The following is a 23,355-nucleotide window of genomic DNA, read 5'->3' as shown; positions in this document are numbered from 1 at the left end:
TGTGATATAATTTTTCAAGATAATGGCAAAATATCTTTGAGAGGACATCCTTCATGGTAGAAAGGATGCTTAGAAAAAGACATTCCATATGGTATTTGTACATGCATTCTGGAGGAAAACTTGGGGAAAATCCATAAAAAGTGTGTACTATTTGACTTAGCAATGCCCCTCCCAGAAACACGACTTAAATAAAAAAGAATCTGTGCACAGACTTATCTACCAGTCTTTTCTTTGTCATTTTGTTTATAATGTAAAGAAATGTGAAAAAAAAACCTAACAGTCCAATGATAGAGAAATTTAAAACTGAACAAGTAAATGTATTGAAAAAGAATGAGGGGATCCCTGGGTGGTTCAGCCGTTTAGCGCCTGCCTTTGGCCCAGGGCGTGACCCCGGGGTCCCGGGATCGAGTCCTGTGTCGGGCTCCCGGCGTGGAGCCTGCTTCTCCCTCTCCCTGTGTCTCTGCCTCTCTCTGTCTCTCTGTGTCTATCATGAATAAATAGATAAATAAAAATCTTTAAAAAAGAAAGAATGATATTCATACTTCATTGTAGGTGGGAAAAAAAACAAGGTATTAAATATAAGTAGACACCATGGGATTCCATTTTGTTAATATGCTTTCAAGAGAAGTCCAACGGGCCAGGAGGCATTGCCGCTGGATGGTGGAGTCATTCACTCACTGATTAATTAAATGTTTATCCGCCAGGCCCAGGGTTAGGGACCTGGTGTGCAAAGATAGACACATTCTCTGTGGTTACAGAGATTCAAGCCTGAAAGAAGCCACAAACCCTCACCCATCCCACTCTGCTCAACGCCCCTAAACCTTCACACACGAGAGTAGCTGAAAACATTCACAAGCAAGAAATGAAATTTCATAACCTGAAGTTTCCCAACTACAATTTAAGGACGTTTCCTAGTGGGGGAGGAGCGGGTACTCAGAATAGGAAATTGTTAAATAGTGTGTAAGAACCAAGAGGGTCATGATGTGGGTTTTGGTTTTGTTTGCGTCTGAATTTGTTTTATATGCTACGGCAAGCCTCAAAATCTAAAAAGAGAAGGTGGAGACATCATCCAAATATGAATCTTACGGTGAAATTAATGCTTGCTCATCATATTTGTTCTTGATCTAAACGCCATGGGATAATATTTTTATACCTTTAGACACACCAGAATCGTAACCCAGTGATTGAAAGCAGAGGCGCCTGGCATCAGGCGTCCCGGATTCCCATGCCAGCTCTGTCACTTTTCAGCCCTGTGACCTAGGGCAAGTTATGTGGTATCTTTGAATCTCCATTTCATCATCTATGAAACAGAGGCGACGACAGGAAGTATGCTAGTGTGAGGATTAAATGCGTCGAAGAACAGTTCTTGCGATAAGATCTAATAAAAAGTAAACCCTTAATAATGGTTACTGATTATTGCATTTTAAATACACAGTGACTTCCTTCTTTAGCAGAAAGAGAAAAGGGATTCCTGCAGATACTCCATTCACAACAGATCTGAATTAAAGATTCACATGGAAGAAAAAGGGTCACCTTGCAGCATCATCTACCAGATTACATCTGAAACTTGAAAATTGAGCAATTAGTTACTTGGTTAACTTGTTCGACTTAGATAGCCAATGTGGATCTTTAAAATATTTTTTTCCTCGCAAAATATATTTGTTTTTCTTTACAAACATGTCCTCTGTTCCCTGGTTCCTAATTGCCACCGGCGTGGTCATTTCCTATATATCCCACCTTGCTCAGCAGCCACCTAAGCCCACGCTTTCCTGGAAACTCCCATCCGATTGTGGCTTCAGACGAGCAAAATGGTGCAAAGACCGCTTGGAAGTGATGTAGACACTGAAGAGGTCATGTTTGACAATTATTTTTGCCCTGCCAGTCTCCGAGCTCATGGATTATTTACATAGTGCTTTACAATCGCTGGCTCCGATCATATAACTCTGTCCAGATCTCGTGGTCGCTTAGATGACTCTGTTATAGCTGCTTTCATTTAGGTCCCAGTGATTGTAGGCGCACAGCGCGCACGGGCCAGGCGTCCCTAAGTCTCCCTCGGGCCCTGCTCTCGGCACCAGCTTCAGCCCTTTCTTCGGGGTCGGGTCCGACTCACTGGCACAGGAACAGGCTGCAGCCTCCTATCTAGGCTAGAAGGGAGGGAGGGAGGAAAGAGGGGAAGGGGGCTGGAAGCAAGGAGGGAGGCGGGAGGAAGGACTCCTGATGACCCCACGTCCCCCCAGACGGTCCCCATTTCTGTTTTCCTTTCCAGTAAAATCCCTCCGTTCTGCCCGCCCCTCGTGACCGTGACCCTCTGCAGCCAGGACTTCACCGCTCCCTTCGGGTTGTTTCCGCCCTGCAGTTCTGGTCTGATCAGCCCCTGGCCACCCTTGCCGGAGCTGCTCACTCTCCTTGCGAGCACATTCTCCTGTTTGTCCTGCAGCCTCACTGCGCGCTCTTTCTGTGCCTCCTCTCTCCAGCATCTACGTACCAGAATGTTCCAAGGCCCCTGCCTGAGACCTCCTCTGACACCAGGCTGTAACCCGGGCTGCACCCCCTTGACTCCCAGGCGTGTATCTCCAGCCCTGACCCCCCTCCTGAGCTCCACCCGCCTACTCAACGTGCTCACTCCTTGCCTTGGTCTGTGAAGGCTCCAAAACGAACAGTCTTTGACTCTGGCCTTAAAGATAACACCTCCCCCCTTGTCTAATTCACCTGGACCTTCTTTCATTTCCTCCAACATTCCAAACCCGTTTTTGCCTCAGGGTCTTTGCACTTCCCTCTTCCTTACATGTTCTTTTCTGATATCTAATGTCACTTCTCCGTGACACTTAGATCTACAGGCAGATGGGTCCTCCCTCCAGCCCCTAGAGAGGATTTCCCAATCACCCTTCCCCGCCCACACCTATCATATCACCCTCCTTTCTTATTATCACAATCTAGCATATAGGTTTTTTTTTACTTATTTCTTGCCTGATTCCCCACTAAACATTAAATTCCTTGTGAGTAGGAACTTGAAGTTGTTTTGTTTGCTGCTCTACCCTCAAGTTGAGAGCAATAACTGCCATCTAAATTTACTGAGCGTGTGAGTGATAAATATTTAGCTTGATGCACCATGAAATGTGCAGGTGGGTGGGGAGCCGGAAATTCATTCAAGAGGTGTTTCTTTGCCCTGTGGGAAAGGTGAACAGAGACAGAAATGTGAAGAAATTGTGGAGTATGTGTTCACTTCCTACTTTCCTGAGCTTTGAATTTGTCAAAAAAAAAAAAAAAAAAAAAAGGAGAACATCTTAGGAGCTGTGTTAGGAAGTGTGACCCTTCACCTGGGGACGTGGCTTATGACCTATAGACCTGTGCTGACTTCAGACATTACACAGTCGGCCCAGACCAGTATGCAAGGTGCTCTTACACAGGCTCCTCCCCCCGGAACAACTCTGGGAACTTTTGAATATGCCATCATCTTTTCTCTCCCCTCCTTCCTCACCATGTCTGTCCTCTCCCTTGTATTCCTCAGCATTATTAGCTCAAAATTGGTAGACTTTTCATTAACCTGGAACAATGAATCTGAGCCTTTTGCAGCTGAACCAGAGTCAACTGTTTGAGTCTGGAACCTGGGGAAAAAAAGGATCATCCTACACACAAGATGAACCTGCCTTTCAGACAGTAGCAAATCACCACCCTGTTGGCCCTTTCTCTCCCATAAACATTTAAAAAAAGCCTGGTTTGTAAGCCATCAAGCAGTAAGAAACTCCTGAGAAATCAGTGCTGGAAGATTCCATCTTCTTCTGGTTCAGTCACTGGTTATGGGAAACTCTAGGTGACTGTTAGCGACAGTGAGACTCTGAATGATTCTCAGCCTTTGAGCGTGATGAGAAACAGAAGTTAGTTGCTCACGCAGTTCTTCTTCTCTTTCTTCTTCCTCCAATCAATGATGATGGAATAAATATATCAGGAAGGAGAGCTAGACTGTTAAAAGGAGGGAAATTATTTATTGCTGTTCCTCTGAATGTGTTCTAGCTTCTTGTTCTTCCTCATTCCAACATGCTGAAATAAAACTGTTTCATTTCCAGCTGGAAAGAAGCATGTAACATCTTATAAAAACATCCAACTTTCCCAACAAACTCCCCCATTTATGATCACGTACATTGATGATTTCATGTAAATTTGTTCATATTCATTTGCATTCGTAGATGTCTAATAAATGTACAAATGGATAAATGAAAAATAAACCACTCCGGAAATTTAAGAGAAGTTCTTTTGTCCGAGCAGAATGACAAAATCAGATCTTAGAGAATTATTATAAGGTGAAACATTTGTAATAGATAAACTCACTGAACAAATTAAAGTCAGCACTGATAGGTGTCTTGAGACAGTTAACTCATTCCAACGATGTGTTATTTTATGCTAATGTTCAATAGCTCATATTTTAACTGCTAGAATCAGATACTTTCAAAGAGAAAAAATGTGAGACAAGGAGATGTAGCTCCTAGGAAGGCCTAACAATCTTGGAAACCCAGGGCCACATCCAAGATAGTCAAAGTCAACCTAAGTCATTATATATGAACTTAAACTCCAAACACCGAACATAATTACCATATTTCCACTTATTCTACTATGGGGCAGCAATAGCTGCAAAAATCCTTTTTCTGGTGGTTACTTATTCATAAATTCTTAGAGATAACTCAAGTCAGAAGTTTCAGGCCAAGTAAAAGGTCTGCTTTATACCACTGTATAAAAACTCATAGATCTGGTCATACCTGCAGAAAGTACAATGTAAAATATTATTAGATTGAATAGGAATTTTGATTTAGCCATATATTGGTGGTGGGGAGCTGTGAATCACTAAACTTTTGAAGCTAATGTCATGGAGGGCAACGGGGTTCCTACTAAATGACTCTTGATGTCGTAAAATCCCAAACTAAGTTTAGATACAGAAAAATAATCTTTGCGAATTATATTTTATGAAAAATCACTTCACCTTTAATCAAGATCCAAAATCATTTCCCTTAGGGACGCCTGGGTGGCTCAGAGGTTGGGCGTCTGCCTTCAGCTCAGGGTGTGATCTCAGAGTCCCGGGACTGAGCCCCGCATTGGGCTCCCTGGATGGAGCCTGGTTCTCCCTCTGCCTGTGTCTCTGCCTCTGTGTGTGTGCTTGTGTGTGTGTGTGTCTCATGAATAAATAAAATCTTTTTAAAAAAATCATTTCCTTTAATGGGTCTGAGTAGATTTGAAGTTGCTAAGTAACATCTTCCTTCATTCTATAAGCATTTATTAAATTCCCCTTCTGCGTCAGGCAGCATGCTCAGCTTTGCAGAATGCTCCCTAGTACATACAAATGCACCATCTCACTTAATCCTCCTAGCCCAGCCCCCAGCCTGTGGGGATACTGGTATTATTATTCCTACTTTATAGTCAAATAAACAGAAGCTTTGTGATTTTAAGTCCTAAGATCAGTAAGTAAGAAATGGAGCTTGTTCTTAACCCACAGTTTTCCCATGGAATTGGATAGCTTGCTTAAAACTGTGTAAGTACTACATCCTCAAATAAAATCTTCACCAGATTTTAAGTCTCGATAATATAGATTTTCCAAGTTCCTTTCAACCAATCAAAGCCTGAGAGATTCCATAACAAAACCACCACCCTTCACAACATGGTTTTCTGAGTTGTCCCTCTCTAAGTGAGACATGTTATTTTGGGCAGTCTCGTGTGATGAAAGAGATAATGGGCTCTTTGGGCGGTAATAAAAACAAAGTCACTACTTTGACAGTAAGTAAAATAGAAATTGAAACTTTAAAAAAAATAGGATTTTCTGATTTCACAAATGAGCCATCAAGAAACTGGGTTTAACTTTTCAGTGTAATTTTCTCTGTCACTTAAAATAATAACATGCCAATTTATGAAGTCCTTTGGGCTCATTTTAACATGTAAATGAACAACTCAAATTCTATTTGAAAATGTAGGCTTTTGAATACACGATCAAGAATAAAGAAATAATGGGAAGGAGATGTTTTGGTCTGGGTATGCCCTCTAGCCCAAGGCACAGGTGAGGATGGAGTGAAGGAGGGCCCAGCCAGCAGGGGCTTCGGGAGCCCAAAGGGGAGCTAGGGCTTCAAGGTCACAGTCAATTAGGAAAGCCTGGGTGTTTGAGGTAGAACATCCATGGGGATGTGCTTTTTAGTTGTGTAAGCTTCTTGGTTTTTTTGTTGATGTTGAGAGTGAGATCAAGGTAGCATGTGACCAACCAGCAGATACTAAGAGTGCAGATCTGAGGGAGAAGAGGCCACATCCAGTGGGTCAATCAGAAAAGCATCTTCTGGCAAATTTGGCAAATGAATGAGAGGAATTGAACAAGATGGCCAGAGGGGAAAAGAACCACTGGCAATTGCTGAATAGAAACGCATCAAGAACAGTTGAAAAGTCTGATATTTTACTCTATTTTCAAGCTAAGAATTTAACTTGCCACAGTTTCATGGATGCTAGCAGAGGGCACAAGACTCCTGGTTCAAAAACAAAGGATTTTATCCTCAGAGCACAGCGAACAACATGAGCATCAGCCTATTTGCATCAATTCCTCGTGCTCCCAGGGTCTCCGGGGCAATGTGGATGGGTCTCCATAGACGCTTGCACATGCGGTGGGTTACACCATGGGAAAGGAACGCCGACCTTAGGAAACATGAGTCTTTCATTAAGAGCAGTAAGCATGCAGGCCCTTTGCTCTGGAGAAAGACACTATCTTTATCTTCCAGTGCTGCTCTAGAACAAACGGCAATCAGTGCCTCTCTTGCAAGATATGCAGAAATTCAAGAGACTTGGTGAAAGTGGTCTCTCAACAAAGAGTTGTCTCCTAGGTGGTTGTACCTCCAGTTCCTCAGCCATGGTCACTTAAAGGGACACCTGGACCCAATCAGACTATATTTTCTGAACAGCTGAACAAAGAAGTGTCCATCTTATGTTGGGCTCTCCAAAAGTAGACTTTGAGATAAAGATCCATATACAAATGATTTCTTAAAGAAATTATCCCAGAACAATCCAATAAAATATGGGGGAGGCAAACTGGAGAGGGGATTTTGGGTAAAGTTCTCTGATCCAAAAGTAAAACTCTGGTGTGTGGATTAAGCCTCAGAGTTGTCTCAATCACTCCCTCATCCCTTCAGGGGGATAACATTGAGGTGCATGTTCAACACTGCATCCCAGAGTGCTCAGCAGATTTAAGGGCTATCCTTAATAGTGGCAATCTACTGATAGCACACCCCTTTTAGCCCATCTTCCCTTCCAGGCTAAATCAAATCCTACTGGACATTATTTGAGAGCTGCTCCCAAGGGGCATTAATTCCCCAGCACATCTGACCTGTCTTGCCTGTGGTTAGAGCAGGATCTGGTCCCAGAACAAACCCTCAGGAACAGAGTCACAATGCTACCAGTGGTAGTTGGAAGGTGGGGTTGGGAGCACTGACATTTTAAAGGCTAAAGGGATCATGGGTGGGGAACCCTTTTGAGTGCTTACATTAATCTTGAGATGGCTTTTTAACTAGATCTGTAAGATGAGTAATAGTTCGCCAACCAGATTATTGGCTCCAGGAGTTAGTGAGAGAACAGAAATAATATCTTAGTTCTGGCTGACATAACAAAATATCGCAGACTGGGTGGCTCATAAAAAATGGTAGTTATTCCTCACAGTTTAGGAGACTGGAAGTCTAAGATCAGGATGCCAGCCTGGAATTCTAAGATCATGGGTGGATTCTACGAGGACCTTCTTCCTGGTTGCAAACTGCTGTCTTCTTGTTGTAACCTGTCATGGTGGAGGGAGAGGGAGAGGAAGACAGGGACAGAGAGAGAGAGAGATCTTGTCCCTTATAAGGGCACTAATCTCATTTAGGAGGGCTCCACCCTTGTGAGCTCATCTCACAAGCTACTAGCTACTTCCCATCACATTGAGACTTAGGGCTTCAACATGTGAATTTTAAGGGTGCACAAACATTCAGTCCCTAACAGGTGAGGAATGTCCACCCAAATCCTAAGCATACACATGTGGTCCTTTTGGAAATATGATCAGACAGGTGGGCGATGTCCCAGTTAAGGCTGTAGTTTACTCTTAAATTCTAATGGGGGTGCAGGTCTTCCTGTGCTCATCCCCCATTGTTCCATGCAGAAGAGAACATGTTGAGTTAAAATCCAGGGTACTCTGGGGTCCTGGTACTAGGGGATAGAGAAGTCAGTGGAATGAGTGAAGGAGTTACAAGCTGTTACTGTATTTAATTCTCTTAAAAATTGTAATAACAGTACCATTTATGAGAATCTGAGAACCCACTTCTAGGTTTCTCTCTCTATTCTATGGTTTTTCTCCTCTTTCTGTCTTGAACCCAAACCCTAAGGCCAAGTAGGAATCAAGGGAACCACAACAAAGGGAACCCTGAAACTTCCCTGGAGCCCCTTAAAGAAAGGAGCTGGGCTGGACCATATGACAATTGCAAAAACTCCTTTTCCTGCTCTGGACCAAGATTTAAATTAAAATCAGTCTACTTTTGGGGCACCTGGGTGGCTCAGTGGTTGAGCATCTGCCTTCGGCTCAGGGCGTGATCCCGAGGTCCCGGGATTGAGTTCTCATCGAGCTCTCCACAGGGAGCCTGCTTCTCCCTCTGCCTGTGTCTCTCCCTCTCTCTGTCTCTCACGGATAAATAAATAAAATCTTAAAAAAATAAATAAAAATAAATAAAATCAGTCTACTTTGAGCTCTTTATTAAACTTTATTCAACTCACACTAATCTTGCCCCACATGTTCACTGTTCACTCTATCTGCCACGGTTCCAGCTGAAAACAGATGGCTCATAGAGACGGTACCTATTCAAGGACTTGGGAACCAACAAGGCCACTGTGTCTCTACCACCGGAGATAGTAATTCCAAGCAGCTCAGACTGTCCTCCCACAGTGATAAAAGTAACAACGAAAAATGTCAGAGCCAAAGACCACACACTGCCTATACCGCATTGCTGTCACCACATCACACAATTTCAGGGGTGCAGACAAAATACCTCCTCTGACCACAAACTGTACCCTGAACTTTCACAATCCCTTTGTCCACAGAGGCACAACTGTGTAAGTCTTACCCGAAGTTTGTACCTCAACAAAATGGGCTTGTTGAATTTGAATGAACAAATGTTTCTAGTTAACATTTTCAACAAATAATTATTATCTCCTCTGTGTCAGATATGCACTCTGTGCTTATTACTCAATGGTCAACAAAAGAGGCATTTTACTTGCCCTCGTGGACTTTAGACTAGAGACAAATAAACAAAAATATAAATAAAGATGCAGCAAATTATGGTAAGTGTTATGAAGAAAAGTACAGGATGTTATTAGTGGTATTAGCCGTGGGCAAAAGGAGATAGTCTACTTCACACTGGGCGATCAGGGAAGGCTCCCCTAGCGAAGACCCGAAGGGTCAGTAGTTGCCCACCAGACTCCAGGCTGGGATAAAATCTTATGAGAAACATAAGCAAGGGAGCTTAGGGAGTATGAGGAACAGAAATAAGACTAATGTGACTGAGGTACGATGAGCAAAAGGAGGCAGGCTGGGCAGGATCAGCTGAGGTAGAGTCAGCATTTCTGCTGAATGCGCTGTAATGTTTCCATAGAATGGCGACATGATTCCACTTAACTGGTGTTTTTTTGTTGTTTTGTTCTTCATATCTTCCTGGCTATGAGGCAGAGAATGGATCTAAAAGGTAGGATGAGCCAACAGACACATGAAAAGATGCTCAAATCACTGGTCATCAGGGAAATGCAAATGAAAACCACACCGAGATATGACCTCACGCCTGTCAGAATGGCTAAACTCAAGAAGACAAGAAACAGCAAGTGTTGGTGAGGATGTGGAGCAAAAGGAATCCTCGTGCACTGCTGGTGGGAAAGCAAATGGTGCAGCCTCTGTGGAGAACAGTATGGAGGGTCCTCAAAAAGTTAAAAATAGAAATACCATATGATCCAATAATTCCACCATTGATTATTTAGCCAAGGAAAACAAAACCACTAACTCAAAAAGATATACGCAACCCTATGTTTATGGTGGCAGTATTTATGATAGCCAAGACATGGAAGCTACTTAAATTTCCATTTATAGACTAAAGGATAAAGAAAATGTGATACACACACACACACAGGAATATTACACAGCCATAGAAAGGATGAGCTCATACTATCTGAGACAGCATGGTTGGACCTAGAGGGCATTATGCTAAGTGAATTAAGTCAGATTGAGAAAGACAAATACCATATGGCTCCACTCATAAATGGAATCTAAAAAATGAATAAACAAAAAGCGGAATCAGACTATAAATACAGAGAACAAACTGATAGTTGTTTGGGGGGAAGCAGTGGTGGATGGTTGGGCAAAATGGGTGAGGGGGAGAGGGAGATACAGGCCTCCAGTTATGGAATCAGGAAGTCCAGGGAAGAAGCAGCGGAGCGTAAGGAATACGGTCAATGATGAGGTAACAGCAATGGAGTGGGACAGGTGGGAGCGACACTTGTGGTGAGCACAGCAAAGTGTATAAACTTGTCAAATCACTAAGTTGTGCACCTAAAAATAATGTGGACGTTGTGTGTCAACTGAACTCAAAAAATTTTTTCTAAAAGGTGGGTGAGTAGGGCATGAAAGAAGTGCGCTAGAGGCAAAGGCAACTCGCCCTTGTGACCTAGTCTAGGTCCATTGAAGACAAGTTACCCTTGCTCCAGCCATTCGCCTGGGTTGGCCACAGAGAGAGAGAGTGTGGGTAGGACCAGAGACAGCCCCTTTGCTTGTTACCATTTCAAATGTAGACTTGGACTCAAATCGGGAGTCAAAAACATGAATGAAATGCCAAAGCCACCCATTTAGAAACAAATGAATGAGATTTGACCAAACAGACACTATTTTATTATCCACAGATTAATCTATATATATATTTGGGTTGTTTATGGTGGGGGCACTCTTAATGCAAACAGAATTAGGAAATAGTTTTGACTTTAGCAGTTGCCCCACACTTGGTACAACATAAATTATCAATAAAGTGTTTTTCCACTGGGAGATTGTGTTTTACATACACAAAACTCATAATTTGTGTTTATTGAAAAGATTTAGGCACTGGAATGTTATTTATGTTTTTAATTTGTCTGCACCAGTAAATAACATCCCACTTAGCTAGCAATTCCTGGACAGAGCATTCGCTTCTTAAATACAGTGTCCGCAACCTGTTCTGGCCACCTGCACGCTTGGTACTGCTGATCCATAAAACCATAATCAATGTACTCAATAAATATTTATACACTAGAAGGATGAATGAGTGAATTCGTATATCTTTTCTATTTACCAGAATAATTAACCCAACACAGAACTTGGTTCACAGGCTGTTATGCCATTTAATTCACAACACCAGTACCCCTTTGTATTCATGACTTTTATTTCACTGTAGCTACATGCCAATTTCTCATCTTTAATGTCATTGGACATTCAATACGCATTTTTTTCTATTAGACTTTTTAAATGTATAAAGCAGATTGTTATTACACGTCAGCATTCACTGATGATGAGGGGCCTCCTTAGAAGACTGGTTTGGGCTCTTTCCCTTCCAAAATCTTTATTCATCCATGAAAAAGCCAAATGTGAGCAAAGTGCACTCACAGGCCTTGAGGGGAGGAGGTATTAGGATGAACAAGGTCGAGCCCCATTTTCAAAGGCCTTTAAACCGGGACACAACCCAGTTGGCGACGACAAAGTCTATTGATTCTGCCCATTAATATTTCTACAAACCATTCCCAAAGCCACAGCTCAGTGAAGGCCTTCACCATCGCTTACCTGGCCTACGACAGCGGTCTCCTAACTGTCACTTTAAAAAGAAAGCTGTCTTTTCTTTCCTCTTCCCTTCACTTAAGACTAAAATATATTTTGAGAAAAGACAATATCATCAATCTAGGGCCTAGAGATTTTAATAAATGGGCTTTTGACATGTTACATCATAAATGAACCTTCCAAGTTTATAAGTGGTCCTTTGACAGGATGCATCATGTCAATCTATAGCTCAGAACCTTTACTGATTTAATCCATAATTCATATAGTAATGGATCCTGAAAATTCCATTGCTTCCTTTCTCTTAGCAAGGGCAACTCTGCTAGTACAATTTGAGACTCATCAGTTGGTGCTGTGAGGCTAAACCGTGAGGTGTCCTCTGAATGAGTCAGCCAGTGGGCCCTCACCCAGTGTCTCTCAACCTTGGATCACTACTGGACCACCTTACTACGTTAGCCATACTTATTTACCTTTTGTACTATTAGCTGCTCAGTTTTTAAAAATCAAACAATTTTTAACTTACTTATAAAGGCAATTGTATACTAACAGCACAAACAGAAAACCAGCATCAATTGTCATTAAAAGAAGCTCCCACAGTTCCATAAAGGGCACAGCTCACTCACATAGCAACAGAGGAAAGAGAATCACAATCTGGGAAAGACTCAACTTCGCCAACTCTATCACCTCCACTGATCAGGAAGGGAGCTGGGGAATAATAATAGAACATTGTAGTCAATTCGAGACTGGCTTGACTTAGCATAAATAATCTAAAATTAAATTGGGCGTGTGACCCATATATCACAAGGGCGTCCTCTGAGTCCCATGGTATCCGTGTTGGCCAGACCTCCCAGGCTAGTCCGGGCTTGGAAGCATTTGTTTCATTGTCTGCTTTTTAATAGAATCAGATGGCTTTCTTGAAAAATTGAAATCCTGGGAGGATCAGGAGAAGAATAAGGAGAAAAAAATGATTTGGGACGAATAATATTAAAGATATGGGAAAAGAAGAAAACACAAAGATACGGCAAGGAATCACAAAAGCAGAGCATGTGCGACCAGAAAGCAACTTGGTAGCAATTATACTCTGTTCTCCTAGAACAATTTTGGCTTATTGGATGGGCACAAACCTGGAAATATTATTTGTGCAGAATAAAGAATGTAAAAAATCTTCTGATGTTAACCGCTCTTAACTATGTAAACTAAATCAAAACAGCAACACACTTTCCAAGAGATAGGTATTCTTTTGTTTGGAAGGTCTGGGTAGAGTCATATTAAATTTCAGATCCAGGGGCCACCTAGGTGGCTCAGTCAGTTAAGTGCCTGCCTTTGGTGCCCGTCGCGATCCCAAGATCCTGGGATGAAGCCCTGGGTCAGGCTCCTGCTCACCAGGGAGTCTGCTTCTCTCTCTCCTTCTGCCCCTCCCACTCCACACATGCTCTCTCCCACAAGCACTCTCTCTCTCTCTCTCACTCAAATAAATAAGTAAAATCTTTAAAAAATGATAATAATAACAAATTTCTGATCCTATGAATTTTTTAAATTTTGATGCTTCAGGATCATGTTATTGGAGTGATATTGATAATGACAAAGATAATAACAATTTCTGGCGTTATATGATTTTATAGAACTCCAGTTCCTTTTATTACACTAGACCATTCAACAGGATCTCTGATTTAAACCGTATCTCCTGAGCTAGTTGAATTTCATTCTTCTTTCCTTGTTTTTTTTTTTTTTTTTTTTTTTCATTCTTCTACCCAGTGTATGTTTGCTCCATCAGCTATATTTACCTTTGGGAGCACAGCAGGAAAATGCATGCACACCCTTCATTTACTGCTTCTCCTGCCAAAAGACCTGCATTATCCCAAGCGCGAAGCCAGGGTCTTCCTTCCAACACTCATGGTTCCTCCAGAAAAACCCACCCACAAAAGAAGTGTAGGACCTAGAGAGCACAGCATTCTGCACCCCAAGTACCAGATGGGTACCAGGAATGGCTGGACCCTCCCAGGCCAAACTTAGGACTAGGAACACAATTCTTGCCCTCTTGGTATTTCTGCCATTTCTGGGCTATGTGGTTCATAAAAATAGCCCTAGGACATTTGTTTTCTTGCTTGGAATTCTGATGGAACTGCATGAAAGAACCCCAGTCCCCATATAACCACTGACAGCTCCTTGGCCATTGACCATCACTGAATCCTGTGTAGAGGACATTTTTCAACATGACTCAGAATAATCTTTTAGAACAAAATGTCCTATGAGTAATATCAAACCCATTTAAAATGACGGTGACTTATGGAGCTCGTTTAGGGATTAGCAGCTAAAATGTCTCACAACACAATTAGCTCTTTGAATTATAGGCTTTGTTTTAACTAAAGAAATGGGGAAATTTTTACTGGAAGTAACTCCAAAAACCACATCAAGACAAAAATCCCCAATGAAAAGATATTTTTCACTCTTATTTTTTTCCTAAGGAAACTTACTACGCTGAGATTTCACTTATGAAATCTATTAGTTGAGAGATTCAATCCCGTTATATTGAAATGCTATGTAGTTCAGTCAAATAACGTCAGCACATGTTTGAGTGCCTACTTTTGGAAGGCACTAACTGAGGCAATAGACGAAACAGAAAGATGTGTAACGCATGTGTGCACCCTCAGGCTATTGATAACTGACATTAAGTTTGTCAAATAAAATACCAAATGCCCAGATAAATGTGAATTTCCCATACGCAATGAATCATTTTTTAGTATACATATTTAGCATAGGTATGCCCCAGATGGTATTTGGGACATACTTATATTTTTTTAAATCTTTATTTAATCTTCATCCAAAATTCAAATTTAAGTGAGTGTTTTGTATTTTCGTTTGCTAAATGTGGATACCCTGTCTATAAAAGAAGAATCACTTAACAAATAGTAACTGGGAGCCAGTTGTGCGCTGATGACTGGTCCTGATGCTACATGGAGAAAGGTCAGACAAAAATCCCTGTTCTCATGGACTTCAAAGTCTAACAATAAGTAAGAAAACAAAGAAATACCTACAAATACAGGCTGCAATCGGAAGAGAGCTGTGCAGCGAATAATTAGAGGGGTGAACATAGACAACAGATGAACTTGTCACCTGCAGGATGAAGAGTCACCAGCTAGAGGAAGACAGCGGGACACCCTTCCAGCTTGAGCGACTTCATGTGTGAGGCCTCGGGGGTAGGGTAAAGTGAGTTGTACCAAAATGCAGTGGGGCATCGCCGTCCCTTCACTGCCTGGCGCTCTGTCCATTACCAGCCAATAGTTCCTGTCGCACCTCCCGGTCAGCCGAGAACGGAGACGACAAAGACTTCCACAGACTTCCAGCCCTCCGTCCTCCCCACCAGCGTTAAAAATCACCGAGTAAGAGGAACCAGTCACACCAGGCAGCGTGGGCCATACTATGGGGTCAACCTTTAAATGAGTGATTAAACAATAATCCTCCCAGTAATTAAGAGACAAGAATCAAATGAGAAAAAAGGCCACCTCGGCATGGCTTAGCGGCCCACGTTCATGGGCAGCAAGTGCTCTGAGGCCAGAAGCAGACGAGCTCACGCCTGGCCTCGTGGCTTGGAAAGTCACCCCAGAGAACGAGAACTCAAGACCTCAAGGCAGAAAGGAAGAGCAGAGAAAACAGGCCGATGGCAGTCGTGGGAACGGTGTGAGCCCAGGCCCTCAGGCACAAAAGAATGTGCATCCATTTGGGGCCTAACACGTACCCTGAAACCCCTTTGCTCAACCCATGAACGTGGCTTGGTGTTCGGGTTGGCACAAGGCTGGTCCCCAGAGTGAAGACAGAGAAGCAGGGCCACGCACCCTCCCCTCCACCGACGTGCTCTCCCCCCACGTGAGACTGGGAAGCGGACCTCTCCCTTCACCGGGGGATGCAACGGGCAATACACGTCTACTTCGGCAAGTCCAACCCTAAAAGCCCACGTTATGAAAAGATTAATGGGAAAGAACGATATGATCTGGTTTAGATAATGAGTCTTGCTTTATGACAAAATTTGCCAAGAGGTTTACTGTCACTGGAGCCTGGGGACTCTGGGCCCCGCGTGCCCTCTCCCTCTGTCTCCTGCTGCCGTCCCTACCCCCTGACCAGCTCGCGGCTCTTGCTACCGTCGCAAGCACATCTTACATTCGCTTACGTTGTCCTCTGGGCCGAGAAGGCCTTTCTCCACCGGCCCGCTTAGAAAACTCTGGTTGATTCCTCAAAGCTCGACCCAGAGATTCCCTTCCCTGTGAAGTCTTCCTTGCTGCTTGAGCCCCACTTCCTAACGCCGCCCGCACCCCTGACGTGCACACTCACACAGGCATGAACCCACAGCCTCTTTCTGGGATCTGACATAGTATTTTACACACTCCTCCACTGCGACCTGGCACTTCACAGGTGTCCCCACCACGCTGTCTGACCCGCTGGCTGGTTACATCCTTCCTCCTTCACTTGACTGGAACTCCCCACAAATTCAGATAATTCATCCTGATTCTGCACCAACACAGACAAGACACATGGTATATGCTCAGTAAATACAGAAAGAAACGAAGACACAGAGAGAAGGGGAAAACAAGGGAAAGAAAATAGAAAATGAAGGAAAAATAACTCTCCTATTGACTTTGATATATTGTTAAAAATCACAAAAGTTTTAATGAAACCTCACATTTAAAGGACACGTCTGTCATTTAAAGGAATGTATAATTATATGGATGTGCTTTTTTTAATATGCAAGAAATGTGTCGCCGATGATTATTCACAGGTCAGGGCTTCTCCAGCTGGAAATGAGTCTAAATCAGGGACCCTGCTCTAACGAGAATAAAGAAGGGGAAACTCTCTCTTTCACACATGAATTTGGGGAACATGTGCATATTTCAGCACGCACCAAGAAACCGGCTAGTCTCTGGCACCAAATTTGTATTTGTTTGTTCTGCAAATAAATTATAACAAAATCTGAATATGCACACACTTTATTTTAACTCATAAGACACTTCCTTTCACGAGCAACACCATTTTTAACCTGTTTCTGAGTTTTATTCCCTGGCTAGCTCTAGTGTTACCAAGACAAGAGCATAATAGAAAACTAAGGGAAAATGGAATGTTAAAAAAAAAAAAAAAAAAAAAAAGGAGGCAAAAAGATCTTTAATTTTTCCCACCAACTCAATGTCGGGTCATGCTACAAAAGATCACATGGGGCGCACTTCATGAAAATAACAAAAAATAATAATTTCATTTTTCAGGCTGAACAATCAGAAGATGTGAATGATGAGGTAAAAAACAAAGTTACCTAGTGAGGGTGGAGTTCAGGAGGTCTTATTAGTAGCTCTGTATTACCATCTAGAAACGTCTTTATGTAGACTAATCATATTGCGAGTCCAGAGGAGATTTACAATCTGATTTGCCACCGAGAACTCCATGTAATCTTCGTTGAGGAGTGACACCATTTTATCTTTGCACGATTCCCTGTTTCTCACACAAGTAATTCCGTCCTTTCTACATTGTCAGCTCTGACAGGCTGATTTAATCTGCGGGATTCTGAATGCCTCTGACCACTGCAGCGAGTCATTAACCTTGACTCGCATAATTGAATTCAAGGTTGATTGCCTGTGACCCCCTGCGCCGAGGTCTTCCGAATGTACATATTCATTACGGGCGGCCTCGCTTAAACGGATTGCACAGGGAAGGCTGTAACCGGCTGCCTGTTTGGTATGCAGGGGGCGAAGAGGGCACTAATTGCATGTTAGAGCTGAGGATTAGATTATGAAACGAGTGAGAAAATGAAGATAGATCCTCTGACACTGTCAGATTAGGGGCAGCAACGTGCGGGAATATGACATTGAAATTTACAGTGACATTAACAGAAAGAAAATTAGAAACAAATAGACACGGGACATTTCGGTTTTTTTTTTTTTTCTTTTGGAAAACCTTCATATTTTCGACCATCGCCTAATACACAGGATACGGAAGCTAAAGCCTGTATCTTTTCTCATTTGCATGATCGCAGCAGAACAATGGAATTTTCAGGAAGCCTTCTGGAAGACTAGGAAATCACATTACGGTCACTTTCACATCCCATGCTCTGCAATATCTAGGCCATGTTTAAATAATTGGCCTTACACACCGAGTGCCATTTTGAGTTGCCAAGAAAAGACATTCGCACAACTTCAGCAAACCCAGGGAACACACTGACGTCGTTCAGAATCATCGCCAACGATCCCATCAACCAATACCATACAGGTCAATTTTAGTGAAAGCCAGCTTACAAAATTATCACTATTTCTGATTTTTTATTGACTTTGTGTCACTTCATAGTTAAAACAAGTGCCTGCTCGTGTTCAAATCAAACAACTCTTGCGGCACACAAGCAGATGCTTAAGATAATAGCCAAGAGTTCTAGAAACGGCTTGCATTTTCCAGAAACCAACGTCTACACTGTTACAGACACCACAGCAGACGACGTTGGCCAGAGGTGAAGCCGTGTACACACGTCAAGGACCTTGCTCTTTTCCATGTAGGGGTGCGATGCTACCTAAGCAATGTTCCCTCCTACTCCTGCCAGTTGTCTTATGATTTATTGTAAAGGAAAACGGCAGCCTGTCTTCCTTGAAAACACACACACACAAAACTTAATGGGACACGACGTTTCAAAACAAAAACAAAAACAAAAAAAACCCAAAAGCCTGTGGTGTTTAATCACAGCTAGAAATGAGTGTTAAGTTGGATAAAAGTTAAAGATTCCATCTCTGGAGAAGCCCAGTTCGGTTTGGTTTTGTTTTGCTTTTGCTTTGTTTTTGAAACAAGCTCACAGAGTGGTCCCCGTGGTGCTGTAAGATAATACTCCGGAAATGTTCTACAGCATTTTTACATGGTTAACTTAGTTAGCTTGCATTGATCTCTTAAAATGAAATTTATTTTTGCTACTTCAATAAACTCTAAATGGAAGGAGAAGTAACCTCCTAATAATTACGCCCTATTGGGAAGTCCCTCCCCATGTAAGCAGTGAACTCATGAACCTAAGCCTTGCGGTAAAAAGAAAAAGCCAGGGATGACTTCAGTGCCTGGGAACATTCGTGCTTTCCAGAGGCTGCATAGACGGCCTCCAATGCACCCTCCTGAGTGCACTGAATGATTACCTACTAATGGCTGTATGTAAAACCTGTCAGCCAAATTTATTAAGTACATGATTAAGTCACCTTTCAAGTGAACCAACATTATTTTTTCTTTGAATCCGAGGAAATAAGGAATACTGGTGTTCATGCTCCGCCACCTAATGCCTGGGTCAAGACCTAGATTCCAATACCAGCTCTGTTACTTTCTAACTGTGCGGCATTGGGCCAATCACTGTCCGCTTTAGACTGGCATACCCCAAGGTTTTTATGAAAACCGCTGCAAAATGTTACCCAACGTGAAGTGTTATCAAGATCACGGACACTGTTTGTTGTCTGTCATTGCACAGCAAGCCACCCCAAAGCATGGTGGCTCAGCACCACAATAATTTGTTACTCTTCCTGAGCCGGTGAGTTGCCTACTTAGAACTAAGTAAGCAGGTCTAGGCTGGGGTCAATCACGAGGCTGTCCTCATCAAAGGACCCAAAACGGCCCTATGAATATGTCTTGCAGTCGGTGCTCGTTCTTAGCAAGGACCTCAGTCTAGTCCTTCTATTCCTCCATCTATGGCCTCATCTTCTAATAGGCTAAAATGGACTTTTTCACAACACGAAGGTCTCAGAGTTCCAAGATGGTCAAAGCAGATACCACAGCCCCCTTAGAGGCCTTCGATCTGGAACCCATGCAACATCATTTCTGCCATACTCTATTAGTCAAAAAAAGTCTCAAGGCCAGCCCAGATCCAAGAGAGTAGGGAAAGAGACTCCACTTCTCTATGTGAGAAGTGGCAAAGTTACATAGCTGAATCGTATAGACACAGGAGACTGGATTTATTCGGGGCCGTCACCATCATAATGTTCTACCCACTAAAATACATATGGTGATAATGCTACATTAATGTAAAAAAAAAAAAACACTAATCTGTTGATATTCTATTTGCGCTTTCTGGAACTGCCAAGGTTGTAGTTCCTGCCATTTTCCTCTCCTTCCTGTCTCACTCAGCGTGTAAATTGTTAACCTGTGGTCACTGGCCGTGGGGCTTGATCCTAATTCTGATTCTGACAGGTATCCATGGAAGCCAACACAGATTTCCCCTCTACCAGCTTTGCCGTCAGCATTTAGCGCTGGTATGTGCACGTGGCACAACGATTAAACGTGCCAAGCTTTGGGACGCCATGGGGGCTCAGTCACCTGAGTGTCTGCCTTCGGCTCAGGCCATGATCTCAGGGTTCTGGGATCAAGCCCCACATCAGGCTCCCTGCTCAGCGGGGACTCTGCTTCTCCCTCCACCCCTGCTCGTGCATTCTCAATCTCTCTCTCTCTCTCCATCTCTCTCATCTCAAATAAATATTTAAAAGCAATCAATCAATCAGTCCCAACTCCCTTAGTTACTAATTACTTCATCTCTCTAAACCTCAGCATCTCCAACTGTGGAAGGGACCAATGGTAGGAGCTAGCTCACTTTGATACACAGTGTGTGCTTAACCCGATAGCAAGGTTTTTTTTTTTTTTATCGTCATTTATGTGTATTGGAGTTTTTTCCCAACTTTCTTGAGATATAACTGACATAGAACATTGTGGAAGTTTAAGGTGAATGATGTGATGGTCTGATACCTTTATGTGTTGTGAAATGATCACCACCATAAAACTAGTTTGCTCACCCAACACCCCACATAGCTATCTCTCGTACACGTGTGTGCGGCGAGAACCTTTAAGGCCTGCTCTCCTGCTAACTCGCGAGCGTATGATACACTAGAGTTAACTAGCGTCGCCACGCTGTACGGTAGATCCCTGGAACTTACTCATTTTACGCCTGGAGGCTGTGTCCTTTGACCACATCTCCTCATTTCCCACAGTCCCACAACCTCTGGCAAATGTCAACATCCTCCATCTATGAGTTCAGTTTTTAGATCTACAACCGAGATCATACAGTATTGGTCTTTCTCTGACTACTCTCTCTTAGCATCATGCCCTCAAGGTTCATCCGTGATGTTGCAGTTGGTAGGACTTCCTTCTTTTTGTGGCCGAGTAATATTCTGTTGTATACACAGACTACACTTTCTTTATTCAGTCACCTGGTAGCTGTTATCAGTGGTATTTGCATCTGGACCCTACATGGAGTATTGTTCTGGAAACCCAGGCTTGTCACTTGTCAAGGATCTGAGATACAGCCCGAGTTACTTATTCCATAATTTAAAATATCCTTTAACCAAAATTTTAATACGTATCAGACAGTTAATAACAGGGACATGAAAAAGAGAGCTCCCTCACCTCTGAACCTGCCCCAAAGCCAAAGGTAATGAAATGCAGCTGCCCACTGAGCAGCCTTCCTGGACTCATGAGACACAGGCGGGCGGCTTTGGTTTCCCTTCCCTGCAATTCGGAAATGTGCACGTGTCCTAACTGAAAAATTACACTTGTACAACAAATGGCTTAGATCATCCACATTCTCTCCAGTCCTGCTTTGAGCGTCGCGCCTTCATCATATTGATCACCCATCATGATTGTTTTGTATTCGACTGGCTATCAAGGCAAAATAAAAAATGTGAAGCGGTTTTGAAAATGATGAAGCACTGTACACAGATGACGGGTATTATTATTATTATTATTATTATTATTACCTATTGTTTAACACAGCTTCATCTTTTCCTTAGAAGGAACGAGGAAAGGCCCCGGCTGCCACTTTTCGGACACTGCCACAATCTCTACCACTCTATGCTTTGAAAGTGAGTGCCCCGGATCCAAGGTCAACAAGTCTCGTGAAAACAAAGGAACCAGCCAAACACTTAGGGAAAGCAACTGTTGATATTTTTACGCTTTCAAGTTCACTGAACCAACAACAAATGCATCATGAGTCACTGCTATGCCCCTACCGGGCAAACGCAACTACTGAGATTCGATACATGCTCTTGACTTTAAGACGCAAACAAGGCCTGGTGCCCACCTGGATTAGCTGAAGCCGGCATGGGTTTACCCAGCGTCTAACCTAAACTCAAGGAGATGTGGGGCACCTTATAAAATGTGTGTTCAGGGCCTAGACTCCACCGTGAGTCCCTAACCACTGGCCTGGAACATTCTAGAGAAGAAGAAAATGGTTGTGTCCACTCACACACCACAGAAACCCTCTCTTTCCTTCCCACAAGATGCCCACACCTTCCTTGACACCCGAGGTAAGGTCCGCTCCAGCGGCGCCCCTTCCACCCACCCACGAGCATCCTGCCCGTTGCGCCCATCACAAGCTACCTCTAGTTTGTGTGGCGGTTTTTCTGGTTGTGGTCAGCATTCGCGGCCCCGTTTATCTGTATTATATGGAGGACGAAGAAGGGGGAATAGACGCCAGGGTTTAAATGGGGAAGAGGCAAGAACACAGCGGAATCCAACAAAAACCTTCCTAAAAATTAGTTTTCATGCCTTTGACCAAAAACAACCTTTCCTCTCAACATCTCTTCCAAGCGAGTGTCCAGTTGCATAAATTGAGGCAGAAAGGGCTTTCTCGAAGCCGTGGCCTCACAATGCGTTAGTTACCATAGCACCCAGTGAGCGACGGGTTCCAGGCTGGCGCCCAGGGTCCTCGGCCTTCGGTGATTCGCCTTGTCGTGGGAAAACAGGACACGGGGAGGTAAGGAGCAGGTGGGCTGGCGGGCGACGGGGTCCACGATGGGGTCAGCAACGGGGTCAGCATCGGGGCCAGCGACAGGGCCAGCAGTGGGGCGAGCGGTGGGGTCAGTGGTGGCCCGTCCCCGGCAGGCTGGCAGCACTGTGTAGCAGGTGGTAGAACAACTGCCGGGAGAAGTGGGTCTTGAGCCAGACTTTGCACCAAGGACGGGCCATAGGCCCGAGGAGAGGGGGACAGGACTCCCCGCAGAAGCAGCGGGATTGCGCGCGTGGCTCTGCAGCCCTGGGAGCTCAGCTGCCCCGAAGAGAGGCTCTCTGGACGCAAGTGATGGGACGGGCCATGCCATTTTGTAAAAGCGACACCATAGTCCTGGGGCCGCGTTGTCTCGCTCCAGCCTCACAGTCCTGGGGACGGCCGGGCAGGGGGCAGGGGCACCAGCAGGAGGAGGCAGGGGCGCGGGCGGCCGGGTGTCCCCCCCTCTGTCACGGTGCTTGCGAGGCGGCCGTGAGGCAAACTGGGCAAAGGGCGCAGAAGGTGCCCCCACATGAGCCCCGAGGGAACCTTAGCGACCCCAGCGGCTCTTTATCACGTCCGTTATGCCTGCTGTGGCCGGGTAAGGAGCCTGATGGCCCCGCTCAGCCTGTCCCCTGAGCTCCGGACGCTGGGTCCTGCCTCGGTCGCCGCCGTGGGGACCGGGAGATGCTCGCGGCTGCGGCCGCACACGGGCCCCAGAGCCTGCACGCTTAGGGAAAGCAACTGTGCAGGGGCTGTGGGGCCGAGGCCCTTCCCCTAGTTCTGCAAACCCTGG

General features: G+C 44.0%; 1 protein-coding gene across 1 annotated transcript in view; it reads right to left on the bottom strand.

Annotated features, from left to right (window-relative positions):
- LOC144293632 (uncharacterized) overlaps positions 1–23,081 on the bottom strand; it is a 36,503-nt gene extending 13,422 nt beyond the window's left edge. The window contains exon 1 of the mRNA XM_077864577.1: positions 22,457–23,081. Coding sequence (XP_077720703.1) covers positions 22,457–22,893 — 437 coding nt within the window. The 5' untranslated portion in view covers positions 22,894–23,081. The remainder of the gene's footprint in view (positions 1–22,456) is intronic.
- Positions 23,082–23,355: the final 274 nt, after the last annotated feature.

The sequence above is a fragment of the Canis aureus genome, chromosome 22, assembly GCF_053574225.1.
Source record: "Canis aureus isolate CA01 chromosome 22, VMU_Caureus_v.1.0, whole genome shotgun sequence".
In the NCBI taxonomy this organism is placed as follows: Eukaryota; Metazoa; Chordata; class Mammalia; order Carnivora; family Canidae; genus Canis; species Canis aureus.
The sequence above is the reverse complement of the archived record's forward strand: the minus strand, read 5'-3'. Positions and strand labels throughout refer to the sequence as shown.